Below are 16006 nucleotides of genomic sequence, written 5' to 3'. Positions count from 1 at the left end.
AGATGGTGAGTAGACATGCCAATAGTCTTTATCACATCAAAACTAGTGCTTTGCTTGCGACATATCAGGATTACTGTGTGGGATAGGGACATACGCCCCGAATTCTTGGTATTACCCTTATAATGTTATCCGTTTGTCTTAAGTCCTCACTGAAACTTTGATGCTTCTACATAGTAGGGACTGTATTGTCAGACAACTACAGTGTAAGACAGATCTCAACTGTAGAATCAGTGTTCATTTTAATCATTCCTCGAGGGGTCACAAAAACAAAGGTCCTCAGTGGCCGACGTAGGATCCTACTAATCAAACACAAATCTACATTTGGATCTTTAATACAATAGGGTCATAGACACTGATAATTTTGTTACGAAACACCCCACTTCTCTTTTTTATTTGTTCCAACGAAAGGGGAAAATACCATGGCAGAAGTTCTTAACGACGATCCCATCCATGGAGTATCTATGGTGACTCACCTAAATATGCTTATGTTGATTGATGATGTGACAATTTCAATCCTTAGGCATCCAGCACGGTTTAGTTATCGATATCAGATCAGTCGTATCAATCGATTTATATTAATATTGGATGTGACCAATACCATACCTAATTAATACTTTTAATGAGTTTTCAATGGATCTTGTAGGACCAATCAAGGTGGCCAAACTCTGGGGCAGGTTTGGATTTTTCTGACCCTAAGTTAGGGTTGGGCTGGGCCTGGGCTTGGGCTTAGTTAAGCGACTAAGGGTTGGACTGAAATTTTCAAACATCCGGCCCAACCTGACTCTGTTGCAACCCTAGGACTCACAACACACTGATTATTTCATATGAGCACTTGCATGCAAACTTTAATATCAAACATGTGAAATCCTTCCTAGTTTTCCTGTCATTGGCTATAAAACTTTCCTCTCACAACTGTAATCATCTCTTAGAAATCAAATCTAGTCATATGCTAACACTGTCATTTCTGGACACCCATTAGTTTCTAATAGAATATGAATGTCATATACAAATAATAATTTTTTTACATAAATTTTTCCTTTAGTGCCTCATACTGTCCAAAGGCAACCGCAAATGAAATGGAAAAATTCAAATTTTACTTCCAAATAAATCAATCCCTTCTGCAGCAGTCCTTAACTCTGCAACAATGTTTTCCTTCCACTGAGAAATGGACTGTTTCATTCTTAATGTGTCTAGAAGCTGAACCACTACATCTTGAACTTGACCATACTGAATATAATGTTTCTGCAACTTGTACTGGGAACCCGTTATTCCTAAGATCAAGTATTTGCAACTGCTTCGCCATACCAATGGCCTTAGTAAGATCCTGAACGAATTCACAATCTACGAATGGGGGATTTTTTGGACATGAACTGGTGCAACTATCATCACAACCAGATAAGATGGGATCTTGCCTGATAGGGCCATCTTCACTATCATCAACTTCAAGGTTATTGGAGTCCGCCTTCACAGCACTCGAACTTTGTTGAACAACTTCATCGGGTGCAGATATCTTAGCTGATATATCAGCAACGTTGAGAACTGGTTCTACAGATTTTGATGTCCCTAGTGCTGTTACATCATATTCCAAAGTACTTGCTTTGTCCAAATCAGCATTTTCTGCAAGATTCAGCTCCTCTAGATACCCATTCTCTGCACATGATAGTGAAGCTTCAGTTAGATTGGAATTATTTTTGGAGGGCTTAAATAAAGTTTGAGCTATGGATTCATGGATCTTAACCTGCTAGTGCCTCGATTATTTGAAGAACTCCGACAAGACCCAGATGGCATTTGTTAAGGACCAAAACTTTCAGACAGCATTCAGGATTCGTGAGTAGTGACACCAAAGCATCAGCACCCTGTTTCATGCTTCTAGTCAGGATACTCTGAAACGAACTAAACGGACATCAAAATTTGCAAATACATCAGAAATAGAACATGAAGTCCGAAGGTTTTCTTTGAATTGCTAGTCCCAAACAAGATGGAAGGTTGCATTAAGCCTTTTACGTATACCAAGAGCCATTGTTGCGCATGCCTAAGGAAAAATGTAAAATTTAACTCATATATAGATGGGCAATTACTCCCTATACGGTTCACCATGTGAAGCTTCTCCTGACTATCCAAATTTCTACCACGGCAATTCCATTGGAGCTCAAATTTTGTAGATCAGTTGTCCACATCATCATCTATCAGCCTAGGAAGTTCAGACTCAATCTAATTTTCTCTGTGGAGAAATTGGGATAACTCAAATTATGGATGGAATTCAGCTTTCGTTGTTTTGGTTCTACCACCCACATGTTATTCAACCCATCCAATGGTGGGTCCCCCAAGACCAGCCCTCCACATGACCCAAAAGTCCAGGACCATCATGAGAGCCTTTTCTTGAAGTACTTAATATACTGGTGCAGTTCAGAATTATCTCTTTCTTTCACAGTAATAGTAACCCCACCCCCCCAAAAAAAAAAAAAAGAAAAGAAAAGAAAAGAAGGAAAGAGAAGATACTATAAACAAAAGGAATACAAGACACGTAAGAAAATATGGAGATTTTTTTTTAGCACATTGTGGTGTCTTGTTTTTTACAGAATATGGCATATTATTCAAAGAATAGATGTCTGTCTTTTATATCACATAAAAATAAATAAAAAAATACTTACAAAAAAAAGTGCATTACATTGTGAGGAAATATACTAAAATTATGCAATGCACAGATTAGCTCCAACATGAACCTTTTAGCCCGGTTTTCCTTGCTATATGCAATGAAAGGGACCTCAGCATTCAGATCTGGACTTATCCAGCCCGTTTGCCTGACCTAATTAGATCTCCGGTTAGATCTACATGAACAGATCCCAGTTGGATTTACACAGCTAATGTAGATCCAAATAATACATTAATTCAGATGCAACTGACCTTTTCATGTCCAAATGTTAAACCAACTAATGTACCAAATGTTAAACCAGGGATTGAGGTTACAAATGGAAATTTGAAGATGGTTATTAGAATCAGTATATGATAAATGGCTTCTATGTCACCAATGAGAGCCTGAACCACTATGTCAACCAGTTTCAACCCATGGTTCAATTATCAAGGTATCAAACCTCTTACACACCATGTTGCTCCACCAAACTTGTGTTGTCATACACATTGGAATAGCCTCATTAAAAGCTTACAAAACATTAGCAACCTATCCATGTTCAGTTAGACAGAATTTTTCACCAAATTGCATTATATTTATGGATAGGTTTTCCTAGGATGAATTTTGAGTGATGACAATATGGTGGCCCAGAATTTTGAACGAGTGGAGCACAGGCACCACCAGGGTGGTGTCAACTTGAGATGAGTACTCTTCATGATTTGATAGGGGCATGAAGAGTGGGGAAAAGTGTTAGAAAGCTGGAGGGAGGACTTGGAGGCCTCACACAGGCTCATACGTGACATATATCAAATTTCTTCACTTCATACACTTGAACATACAGGACATGGATGTGTCTAGTGTCTTCCAGGAACACAGTACTTTTCCAGTAACATATAATGTTAAAATAAATTTGATTTAGGTTTCATAAATATACCATGCTAGAAACTAATAAGTAAATACATCAATCAGAACTTAAGGAAGATCACAATAAAAAAATAGTACAAGTTTAGAAGTGGGAGGGCATTTGAAGAAGGGCATTAGCATGTTTCTACCCATTTGTCACAGATAAAAAACTGAGACCTAAACTTCTGAAGGATTAGTTCTCAAATCTTCTAAGCAAGCAGGACATGCAAACATGATCCAACTCAGAACCTAAGTTTTGACAAAGGAATGTAAGGAAAACACAAATTACTCATCACAAAACAGACATAAGAGTCATAGATTACTTCCTGGGTACATCTGAAAGGTTCTTTATGGGACACTACTAGATGCCCCTTAACCTCTATTTTGAGTGTAGGAAAATGTAGATTAAATCTTGACGGCCTTAAATCTAAACAAGTCATGGTCGAGAACATAAACTTCATGACAACTCCAGTTTCCTAAATGTTGATTGAAAAGGCTGTCGTTATCCTGAAATATTGCAACTCTTGAGGACATAAGACACTTTAATATTACTCTATTCTCTTTTTTGCGCTATCTCAGTACCTTTAATCATTTTCTCAGAAAAAAAAATTTGGTATGAAGTATGGATCTAATACAAAATCAAATGAATCATGTCACCTTCAAGAAAGAAATAACAAACCTCTGGCCCAGGAGAGTTTCCTCCAAGGTTCAGCTCAACGATACTAGAAATCGAAGTGAAGTCCAAACAGAATCTGATAAAGTTATGAGATTTCAGTCCACAATATGATAGGTCAAGCTTCATCAACTCTTGTGATCCACCAAGCAATGCTTCAGTTAACTGTAGCGCTCCTTCCTGCAATGTCATGAATATTGGTAATAGATAAGCAGATAGGACTCTGCGTGGCATGAACTCAAGAAATCCACCATGAAACTGAAAAGGAATAAAACTACAAAATTTACTCACAGCTCCCATACTAGTACCACCAAGCATCAACCCTGACAAACATGAGGTTTTAGCAAGTTGGCAAAGGCTATCAACTGCAGCCTTGCTTAGCTTTATGCCATTCAAATTCAGTTCTGAAAACCTGAAAACATGCAAAGTTCTCTAGCATGTTCACTATAATGATGCTCACAGAAAGCCTCTTCCTAGAACAACCCCCCAACTAAGGGAAAAAAAAAAGAATTATGTAGACTTACCTCTTCAGGCCAGCAAGTTTAGCCAATAGATTAACCATAGCATTTCCGCAGATAGGGTTGTTATTTCCTGTCAAGGGGTGTGAATTTCAAAATATCCATCAAGCATAGAATAAGAACAGTTGAAAAACTAATTTCAAGGGTAAGTTCTAACAGACTTGAAGAGTACCTATGGAAAATTGCACCAGTACAGATTCAGCATCCAGGGCATCAGCAACTTTCTGAATGGTTCTAGACGTAATAGAACAGTGCTCTATATTCAAGCTATAAAGAGCTACAGAACAAAAAACGTTTATCAGCCAGTGCTTTTTTTTTTTTTTGGGTGGGGTAGGGTGGGGGGGAGGGAAGGGAATCATAGTAGATTGCCAGCCTTATAAGTGGATGTAGTTGGGCAATAAATAGGATCACTATAGCCCAAGATGGCTCCACCATAACCTGAGAATGGTTTGATCTATGTTTAACATATAGAAACAAACATGTATAATCAGATAACAAAACTATTAATGTCCATTAGTATGCTACAACCAGTATTTGTTAACAAGAACCAACCAAGCAACACTAAAGTAAGCTGAGCAGCTAGAAAAGCACCACACCTTTGCAATTTTTCAAGATGGTTGAAATGTAGGAAGCACATGAATCTGTTAGACGATTCCCTGAGATATCAAGTACTTCCAGTCGAGCAATAAGCACAGGACATTCACATATCTGTTGATTTCAAAACAAAAAGAGCAATTATGGAAGTCATCAAAAGCACAGCATCTAGGGAATGTTCAACAGTATTTATCGTGTACCAGGAGGCAATCTCAGTCTTTATACAGATATGCAAGTTTACTATAGGTTTCACTTCTGCCACTGAATTAATATTTTCGTACCCTAACCTTATTGTGGTCTGTTTAATTTTATGATGCAAAATTGCTCAGCCTTGAGATGCCATGCCTAGTTTTTTGGTTTCTCTTGATAATAAACCATCTAAGGTCATTACAGAAATTTCTACAAGCTTCCCAGGATCTCGTATCCATCTAAAAGATTGTGATGCAAAAACTGTTTTTTTTTTTTTTTTGGGTGGGGTGGGCGGGTTTCGAAGAGGGAAGGCATGATTAGTTTTCAAGCTCAGAAAGTGAGATAGTAATAGAAAATATGTTCAGAACCTGGAACAAAGCAGTTGGACCAAATCGATTGCAGTGCAAGTCCAAAGTAAGACCACCATATTTTTGGTCTGATGACATAAATATTTGCTTGAGTTTCTCCATTGTTTCATTTCCTGGAACAGACCAGATGGATCAACAGTGAGCATTACAGACAACCTTAAATTTGACTGGTATCTGAACACATTGAACACTTGTGTGAAAGTATGAGAAACATTTAAGAAATGATTAGGGTATGTTATACAACTATGAAAACAACCAACAATAATTAAATAAAAAATTGTAAGATATTGAAATTCTAACCTAACAGATTGTGAGAAAGATCTAACATGGCAATTGTCTTCTGCTCACAAAGAGCATCTATTAAGGGTGCTACTGTTATATCTTGCATTTCACAGTCAGACGCGATCACTTCATCGTCAGAAACCTAGAAAACAAAATAGACCACACAAACTTCAGAGTTAATTTAAAATTTCCTCAAGGACGTATGAGATTTTATAAAGTCTCCTGTAACAGATATATTGGATAATTTTAGACCTAAAGTACAAGGATCTGCCAAGTAAGCTTGGATGTAAACGTTATGCCTACCTCCAAGTTGTATAGTTTCTTAAGCAACTTCATATTGATTGCCTCAGACAACTTATTGCAACAATCAATGTACAATTTCATCAGACGTTTGTGAACCCATCCTGCAAAAAATACAAAAATAGGCAGAACATTAATCTTAACTGTTTCACTCTTCTTTCCTGCAGATTCCTTTTCTATTATTGTATATCCATCAACTCCACAATCAAGCTTTCCCCATCACAAATCAACACAAGGAAAAGGGTACATTGGGCACATTGCCAATACTGATCAATAGAATAAGGAAAGAGTAGAATTGTTTGCACAGAAGTACCAAATGCCTGATTATTATACAAGTCACAACATAGTCCAGTATTTTAAAAGATGAAGGGGCCATGCTACACAGGAAAGAATTGACCATGGAAGAAACAAGTGTAAAGTCTAATTAACAAGTAAAGACATTCTATTTAAGAAAATTATGGTGCTTAGCTCGTACCATCAATAGCTACTTCAATCCAGCCTTTCGCCAATATATGATCCTTATAAGTTTCATCTGGATCTAAGGACTCCAGAATTTTACTACCATGCTTCATATGCCGAATGACAGGCAGCAGACCTGCAAAGGGATGGCATTTTTACGAAAAAATTAGCACTACAAGAGAGAATGAATGCAAGGAGGAAAGGCAAGCTGGATTGCAACAACTAATATAAGAGCCAGAGCTACCTAGGCTAGCCACTACTCACACAATTAATATCACAACTAATGAAGGATTGAAAGGCAGACGAGTTTGCTGAAGAGAATTTCTGACTACCAATTGCAGTGGTAGCTTTTCAGCAGCACCAAGAATGCTAATACAGTCCTATCAATCATGTGCACCAATTTTCTTGTTCTAGCCAAGACAACCAGGTTTCAACAATGCATCAAATATAACATATATTTGGAGAACAGGAAGAATTCACGACTCTCCAACTTTTTGAGAAATTAGCCAGATGAAGATTCTGAAAGACTCTCCATCTTTCAGATTAATTTGGATCAAAGAAGAGCTGATTGAACATTAACTACCTTGAACACCAAAAACCTATACTACGCCTATCACCCCAGCTGATTCTTTACTACGACTCTTGTTTTGGTATTCTCTCCCAGATTCTAGATATCTATTCTATCTTTTTATTTTTTGGGTGAATAAAATATGGACCATATCGAGGGGATTTGAATCCAATATCTATTCTATTTTAATTATACTCGAAATTTTTTGTTTTATGGTTAGAAATTAGAATTTTTCCTGTGTATTTTAACTTATCTAATAATTTTACCATGACTCCAAAATGCCTTTCTCGATTCTCTTAGCCAAGTCGATCTTCAAGCAATTTTGGTGATCTCAGAGACAATAAAAGGTTTTGAGTTAAGCAGAATTACCTCTTGCCCTTTTCTCTTCAGGGAGTTGCAAATAGTATAAGCATGCCACTTCAACCTTCAAACACTCAATACTTGGCACATTACCCTCTATCCATGAATGTGCATCCACGTGTACCATCTGTCCATCAATTTTAAATATGATTTTTCGCTGCATTTAGTAAATAGAAGCACAATGGTTAGCAAAATCCAATAAGTAATGCATATAATTTCGAAGAACAACATGTATTCATTTGCGTAAGACAATTAATGGCACCCATTTAGAGATTATAAATACGTACACCGTATCCATCATTAGAACAATGTATATGGAGGTCAGCACCACTTTGTTTTTGTGTCAGGTTATCAGAATCATGATAATCATTTTTAGAACTGCTCACGGCAATATTTGAAGCATCAGCAACTTCCTCAGCAGGCAAAGATCTCAAGCCTGTGCTGTTTAGAGCAACTACTTCATGGGTCTGTGATCTGTTGGAACAAGTACTTGCATCAAGATTAACAGGAGTGCAGACACTAAGTACATCCTTGGAGGGAATATGCCGTGAGAAATCCTGCCCAACCATGAGTTTTGAAAAGAATCAGACACTTGACCAACTCCAACAACAACACAGCAGCAGAAAAAAGGGTGGAGTGGGAAGGAGACAAATCTGAGAACCTGGTTGGCAGTTATGTTGTACATGTTACCTGAAAGTCCCTAACAGAACCATTCAGTGCATCAGTCTCTTTAGCTGCATGAAATATGAATCAGTTTCATTTACGAGTGCAAATAAAAATGCCAGATAATAGAAGTGATAAATGTCAAATCAAATAAAGATCAGAACCTACATTTATAGGAAGTTGCATAATCTTCAACTACGCAATTGTTATGTCTTCCTCTTGAGTACTGTGTCTCATTGTGCTCATCACTTTCATCATCAGAGAGCACTACACGGACACGTTTACGACCAACTGCTGGCTCCTGACTACCAATTGGTCTAATCAAACCTTTGGGCAAAGCTTCATTCAGCTCCATAGAAACACCGGTCTTTTTCAGTTCAGCTTTATTCATTCTGGACACATTCTTAGTGGACTGAAGAAGTGAAATTAGAGGTACATCATCATTGAACTCCTCAACCATGGTAACTGGTTTAGATCTCTTAGAATTAGATTCACTAATTTTTGGTGAATTGCAGGCATGGGACCTGGCTTCTGTTGAACCATCATCCCCTTCTGTTTCTGTTTCAGAGCAGCAGTCCTCCACATTTTTCTCTTCAATTTTGGTTGTGTTTTTCAAATTGTCAATTTTGAGTTGTAACCTCCTGAGCAAAAGCATCTTCACATTCAGAAACATAGTTCACATAATAGTCAAGCTCTTATGAACAATTTAGGCAAGAAATTCAAGCAATAAATAGGCATTTTAGTCTCCTAAGGCATGCTGTGGATAGACCATGATTATTATACAAGTATGCTTTCTATATAAATGATTGAATATTAAAATCAAGTAACATAGGTGAATGTAGAAAGTCTTGAATGAAAGATCATTCAGTTTTCAGTGATCTGCCATTTTCTTTGGCAGGAGGGTGTTGAGAGTTACTTCACTCCCCACTGAAGAAATGAATAAATTGATGAAATAGTTTCATACTCTACTACTCAAAATGAGAAAAAACAATCAGGCATTCAACAGATTGAATAGAAATTAGACAACCAAGCAATGGCCAGTCCATGATATGGGATGCATTGACTTTACTTCATTGCAGTCAATAAAATCATGGGAAGACAAGTTGGTTGACTAATCATTGCCAAAGTAGAGAGTTCAACACACTGCTGAAGAAGCAATCTAGCATGAACCAACAATTACCTGGCCTCTTCAATATTGTCAAATCTTATCATGTGGCTGTAATGAATATTCTCTAAAGCTGAAATCTGTACAGAAGGAAGATTTGCTTGAACTGCAATTCTGTAATATATGGAAGAGAGCATGAGCAAAAAGCAGTATGACCTTGGAAAGCCATTATTATAGACAAAAATTTTTACTTCAATACCCATAACCATGTCATTTCAAGTCAAAACGAATAGAATTATTGATCTATGAGAGATAATTACCTGTAGCCCTCCTCAAACGCCTTTTGTGCTCCAGTCCAATCCCCACTGGAGTCCAGGATATCTCCAATATTAATTTTCGCTAATGCCTGCCCCTGAAATTAATACAATTCAGAATGAGAATCAATCACAAATAAAACCTTTTTGGTGGAATCAATGACCATGTATAGGTACAGTCTAGTCCATATTTGAGACTCAAGTAAATCAAAATAAAAGTTATCCTTTCAAATCCCATCATCATCATTTTTGGTTTCAAAAATGTTTCTTGACAAATTTCAGAACTTTATATACACATTTACCTCCAAGTTTCCAATGGATTGGTAGGCATCCAAGCTCTTCATGTACCATTTAAGGGCTTTGCTAAAGTTCCTGAGCTTCTGGTATGATTCTCCAATGGCTAAGAAGGAATCGCCCAACTTTTCTTTGTCACAGAGTTCACCTGCTACTCTTTTCTTTCTTTTGGCAAATTCACGATGCTAGGACACCAAATATTGCGGTAAGAAACAGAAATACTTTAAACCCAATAAGAACAAAATAAAAGTATTAAATTTTAACTTCTGATCTGATTTTGATCATGATATAAGTATTGTACAGTGATTTCAGCATTAATTTAACATCTCAGATACTCCTGTAATTTTTTTATGGCTTTGATTGTTTTGAACCAAAATATTTTGGTTGGTTATTCCAACTGAATTTCATTGGAAATATGAACACCAAACACAATGTGTAGCCTGAGGCCCTGAATTGAGAAGCAAAAGCAACATAGGGTATAAGGCATGTTGATGGAGTTAAAATTGTTTAATTGAACCTAGAAAGAATTTATTTTGGCCCATGGATGGGTTTCGTGAGCCATGGATTCTTATATTTGGGTTTGTTGGTGTAATCAACATCTTTATAAGCCCATATATGATGTCTTAATTTTGCATGTGTGATTACTTATATAGATAAGATTGTGTGGGTCTCATGTGTTTGTTACATAAGTTAGTTTGGTCTAGGAAGAGTACTTTTTAGTTAAGCGTTTTATGTCATATTGTCAGTCGGTATTTTATGTTGTTTGGAATCTTCTATAGCAAGTATTTGGTCAGTTTAGTTTGTTGCCACTCAGCTTTTACTGTTAAGGGCAACATAAATGTATACATCAACACTCCCTCCCCCACACGTGCAGGTCTTTCATCCCATAGTCCTTGCATGTGATGCTCACGTGGGATCTCTTTCTTCACGTGGCACCGAGGGAGAAGAAGTGTCAGGGAAACCTGTTGCACTTCCCATGAATCGAACACTTGACCTCACTGCTTTGATATCAAGCTCGTTATCACTTAGCCTAAAAGCTTGAAGTGTTAGGTAAGGGCAATGTAAATGTATACATTAACAAGTTTAAATTAATTTTTGTTATGGTAACTTGAAAGGATAGTTTATTTGGTTAGGATCCCTAAAATCACTTTATTTGGTCATTATAAATAGAGTTATAATCATACACGAATTTATATTTGAGGAAGTTTCCTCTCCCCCCTTTAAGTAATACTACAACTAACGACAAATTAGATTTTGTGTCAGAGTTTGTCCTTGTAAAAGAACTACCGTTAGAAACACCAGCACAAGCAAGGCCCCACTACGTATTATGAATAGCTGGGAATGGGTAACTTTCTCATGGGTAGGCTTCTCATGCTTTGGAATCAGGACAACACATGACTGCACAAACCTCGCAACCTCGCTATGATATCACTTGTTAGGCAAAATAAACCCTTTCCTATCTGTGTGCAAATTAGTGAAGAAACATGACGACCTAATATGCATAAATACAAGAAAAATGCAAATGAGTAATCAAATCAACAACAAAAGAATACACCAATTTTAAAATGTTGAAAGCCTTTCTAAATGTCAAAGGGAAAAACTACAGAACCTAGTCTAGGCAAAACCTTCCATTATAACCAATAATGGGGTTACAAACAAAATAACACAGCATAATAGGTGGATTTAAAAGACTACAGTACTCTGACCTTAATACCCAACATGACAAATACAAGTATAAAAAAAAAACCCCATACTACCTTCTCTTCTTCCCTTGACAGAGAATATTGTCATGCCAAAATCCACGTATGAAAAATGCAAGAGAGAAAGCATCCAATAGAATTTTTTTTTTTTCTCTCCACTCACACTCATAAAAACAAGCCAGAGAAAAAGAAAATAGATTGGTAATCACCACTCACAGATGGGAGTAATTTTATGGGCATATTCTCCTCTTTTTTTAAGAAAAGAGGATGTGAGGAGTGGAACTCTTCTCACGGTCAAAATCTAGTGGATGATGTCTCCTTTTGGAAGATGTGTTCCTCAGAGGAGGAAACCCAATACCTATTACAAGTTATTGGTATTTTTGTTGTTGAGATAATTTAATGAACTGTAAATACTTGTTAGTGAGATATATTTTTACTAAAAATATACATTTTTCAAGTTTCATGTATTTCTATATACAATGGGTAACCACTTCTGTACTGCTAGAGTAATACCATAAAGGCTAAAAATGCTTGTATGTTATTCAAAATTTTAAATTATAACCCCAAAAGGGAACAAATGGGTGAAGAAACCTTTTTGTGTTATGAACAAATTGAACATACATTGAGGTTTGAGGAAACACTACAGGAAGACAAAATATGCAGAGAGACGTGCAGAACAAACTTACTTTCAGCCACGCTAAGATGGTCCTGGCTTTCTCAATGAGACGGTCCAGGCATGCATTCTGTTCCAACAAACACTTTCTCTCCCTCGGTGTGCCTCTGGCAGTGGTCATGGTTCTTGAAAGCTTCTTGAGATTTTGTTCTTCACTCTTCATATCATTCATTACTCTAATTGCTTCTTTTACAATTTCAATGTTCTGACTGATCTGCTCAACCAAAGCATCCTCATCTTCCATGGATTTTGCTTTCTCAAGCGCCTTTTGATAGGACATATTTGCTTCTGCATACTTCTGAAGCCGGTAATGCAATCCACCAAGGTTGATGTACCCCTTTGCCTCTCCTTGATAATGTTCAATTCTCTGACAGATTATTATGTCCTTCTCAATATGCTCTCGAGCTTTGTCCCACATTCTTAGCTCCGTATAAAGGTTCCCAAGGTTGTGATGAAGCCTGCTGCGTGCATCATCATCTTCAGCCACCTCTTCTTCATCACAGATCTTTAATCCCTCCAGAAGAATTTTTTCAGCCTCTTCAAAGTTGTCAAGATCCATTTCAAGCATACCAAGGTTATTGTGGGCATCAATGTATTCTTTGAGGAAGGATGAAGAGTACTTAGATGATGGGTTTTCCTTGAGTATCCGAACAAATTTCATGGCTGCTGTGAAATACTTCTTAGCATTCCGACGAGAGTAAATGTCATCCTCAGATCTTAAAAACATTTCATGGTAAGTTCGACCAAGTTGGGTGCTGGCTCTTTGCTGCTCAACGAGGTCATCAACGTCCTTGGCAAGCTCCAAATGCTTTTTCTGGGATCCATTACCATGAAAGTAAATCTCAAATTCTATTTACAAGAGATAAAATAATAGACCATAGAAAAGGAAGAGAAGAATTGGTAGTTGATGGACTCGAAGCTTACACCATTGAAAGAATATTGAGTAGTGATTCAAAGAAGAATAAAAGCGATTGGGGAAAGAAAAAAATATATAAATAAAACGAAACCGGTGAGGCTAAAATAAACCGTAGTCGATATCGAAATAAATCCGAAAAAAATTGGAGTCCAAAAGGAGATCTAAATGGGCACCTGAGAGATTAGGGTTCTAAAAGAAACGACCATAGCACGAAATTGCGAAAGTAGTCAGTAGCATATAGCTTGAATGAATCCAAAACAAAATTGGTGAAGCTAAAACCTAGAAACTGGACGGGATCTTCACATAAGCATCCAGTATCTAAGAATTCACTAAATCTAAACTTAAACAAGATAAAAACTGAACTAGATGAACTATAGAGAGAGAGGGAAATGCTATCAAATTTTACCTGGTAGACCAAAGCGTCTTCGAAGTGTTCGAGACGGAGATAAACCTCGCCAAGAGACTGACAGGTGGGAAGGAGCTGTTTCTCGGGGAGATACTTCACGGAGATTTCGTAATCGATTCGCAGCCATTTGAGAGCTTCAACGTATTCTCCTCTTTTCTTCAAAATATCTCCGATAGTATTCGCCCATCTGGCCTCCTCCTGACGATTGCCCTCTGCGGAAGCATGTTTGTAAGCTCTCTTCGCTTGAGTCAGTTGAACATCGTCTCTCGCCATTTACTTACTACTCTCTCAAACCTCTGCTTTGTCTCTCTGCCCTGCGTGATTTTGTTCTTCTTTCACTTGGAGCTTCAAAGCCAAATTGAAAGATCGAACTATCGAAGCAAAATGAGGCGGTGGGAACTTGACTACTCCCGCCAAAAATGTTAAAATGCGTTTCTTCTAAATTCGATTTTTGAAGGAAAAGTTTGGTTTACGCCACCCGGGGAGGATAGTATTCCATCCTTCCATCATTTTTTGGGTTTCGGTTCGGTTTGGTTCCCATGAGCGATAGTATGATCCGAAATCCGAACCGAGAACCGATTCGGTTCTAGAAAAAGTCGGTCCGGATGAGAATGGATCGTCGTCTTGAGAAAAGGAACCACAACCTTTTTCTTCTTCTTCTTCTTCTTAAAGCCAGAAAGAGAGTGACGGGAATGAAAATGAAGAAACAGAGACGAGAAAGGATGAAACTGAGGAAGGAGATGAGGATGTCTGCTACGACGGCATTGCCTAATCTCCCAAATGAAGTAATAGATGAAATCTTCTTGCGTCTACCTGTGAAGACTCTCTTGGAATTGAGGTGCGTAATCAGAGACTACTCTCGATTCCACAACCCTAATTTCATTAAAATGCACTTGAATCGACAGATCGAAATCGACAATGGTTCTACCTTTATCGTTACAATTCATTCCTTGATATATAAAGTAAATATTGGTTCTTCCTTCCCAGTACAACTAAAAATCCCTTTCAGTAATCCGGTCTGCGAAAGTCCAACTCTAGTGGTAGGTTCTTGTTATGGATTAGTGTGCTTAACCCATGAGTGTTGTTATGGAGAAGTTGTGTATTTATGGAATCCTGCTACAGGAGAGCACAAGCAATTACCGGCCCATAATAATGATATTATTCTCAGTCGCATTGCTTTAGGGTTTGGTTATGATCATAATTCTGGGAAATTCAAAGTCCTGGCAATTACAGGTGGTAAAGAAAGGAGGACTGGCCTCTCTAAAGTTGAAGCCACTGTGTATACACTGAGAGTGGGGAATAGTTCTTGGAGAAGCATTGGAGAAGTTCAGTACCGTCTTTGGGAGTCGAAACCGCAGGTGTTTGGAGGTTGTCCTCATTGGATTGTGCATAGTTTGAAATCTGTTGTTGCATTTAGTTTTGGAGAGGAGAAGTTTGAGGAAATTCCATTGCCCATGTTTGATAATGCTGGACCAAAAGTATTGGACTTGACTGCATTGAAAGGCCGTCTTTCTATATTTAGCTATATAATTATCCTGAATAGTTATGAATTATGGGTGAAAGTGGATAATGGATTGGAGAATACTTGGACAAAACAGCTATCTTTTAATGAGTTAGACATACCAAGATTTATGGATGGATGCCACACTGGAATTAATAGGTATGGTTTTGGACTCATAAAGCTGTATGGCTTCAAGAACTGCTGGGATTCACTTTGTGACGACGAGCCAATCGCCAATAACATTATAAGCATGTATCCTTGTTGTAAGCTGAATGATTTTTTTGTTTATTCCTATGTTGAGAGCCTTGCAATGGTCAATGGTGAAGACACAGGTGATGTGCAGCAGAACTCATAAAAAGGAGTAAACAATTACAGGTTGGGATGTTGATTTTCTTTATCCTGTGTTAGTAGTTGTGGTTGAAGATGAGTTTGAACTTAGGTCTATGGTACCTGAAACTGAAAGATTTGAACTCTGTTTCTTTCCGCATGGCAATGGGCTTCCTGGAGAATTTAAACCATTCCTGACTCTCATGCACCGATCTGGTCTTAAATATCAGAATTTTATATTAATTCTGTTTTTTTCCCTTACTG

The 16006-nt window shown here is 37.5% G+C and overlaps 1 protein-coding gene across 1 annotated transcript; it reads right to left on the bottom strand.

The window, feature by feature from the left end:
* Positions 1–961: 961 nt before the first annotated feature.
* Positions 962–14320, bottom strand: LOC122074618 (protein TONSOKU). Its single transcript, XM_042639522.1, has 20 exons — positions 13915–14320; positions 12606–13406; positions 10228–10404; positions 9932–10023; positions 9687–9785; positions 8675–9147; positions 8534–8577; positions 8131–8400; positions 7853–8000; positions 6932–7051; positions 6460–6560; positions 6175–6298; positions 5875–5987; positions 5320–5431; positions 4896–5000; positions 4730–4796; positions 4497–4617; positions 4212–4385; positions 1739–1856; positions 962–1650 (listed from the first exon to the last, which is right to left on the bottom strand). The coding sequence occupies exons 1-20, from the start codon at positions 14185–14187 to the stop codon at positions 1109–1111; spliced, it is 4074 nt and encodes a 1357-aa protein (XP_042495456.1). The 5' UTR covers positions 14188–14320; the 3' UTR covers positions 962–1108.
* Between the last annotated feature and the right edge of the window lie 1686 nt (positions 14321–16006).

The sequence above is a fragment of the Macadamia integrifolia genome, chromosome 3 (genome assembly GCF_013358625.1).
Source record: "Macadamia integrifolia cultivar HAES 741 chromosome 3, SCU_Mint_v3, whole genome shotgun sequence".
Classification (NCBI taxonomy): domain Eukaryota; kingdom Viridiplantae; phylum Streptophyta; class Magnoliopsida; order Proteales; family Proteaceae; genus Macadamia; species Macadamia integrifolia.
Note: the sequence above shows the minus strand (reverse complement) of the source record. Positions and strands in the feature narration are given on the sequence as shown.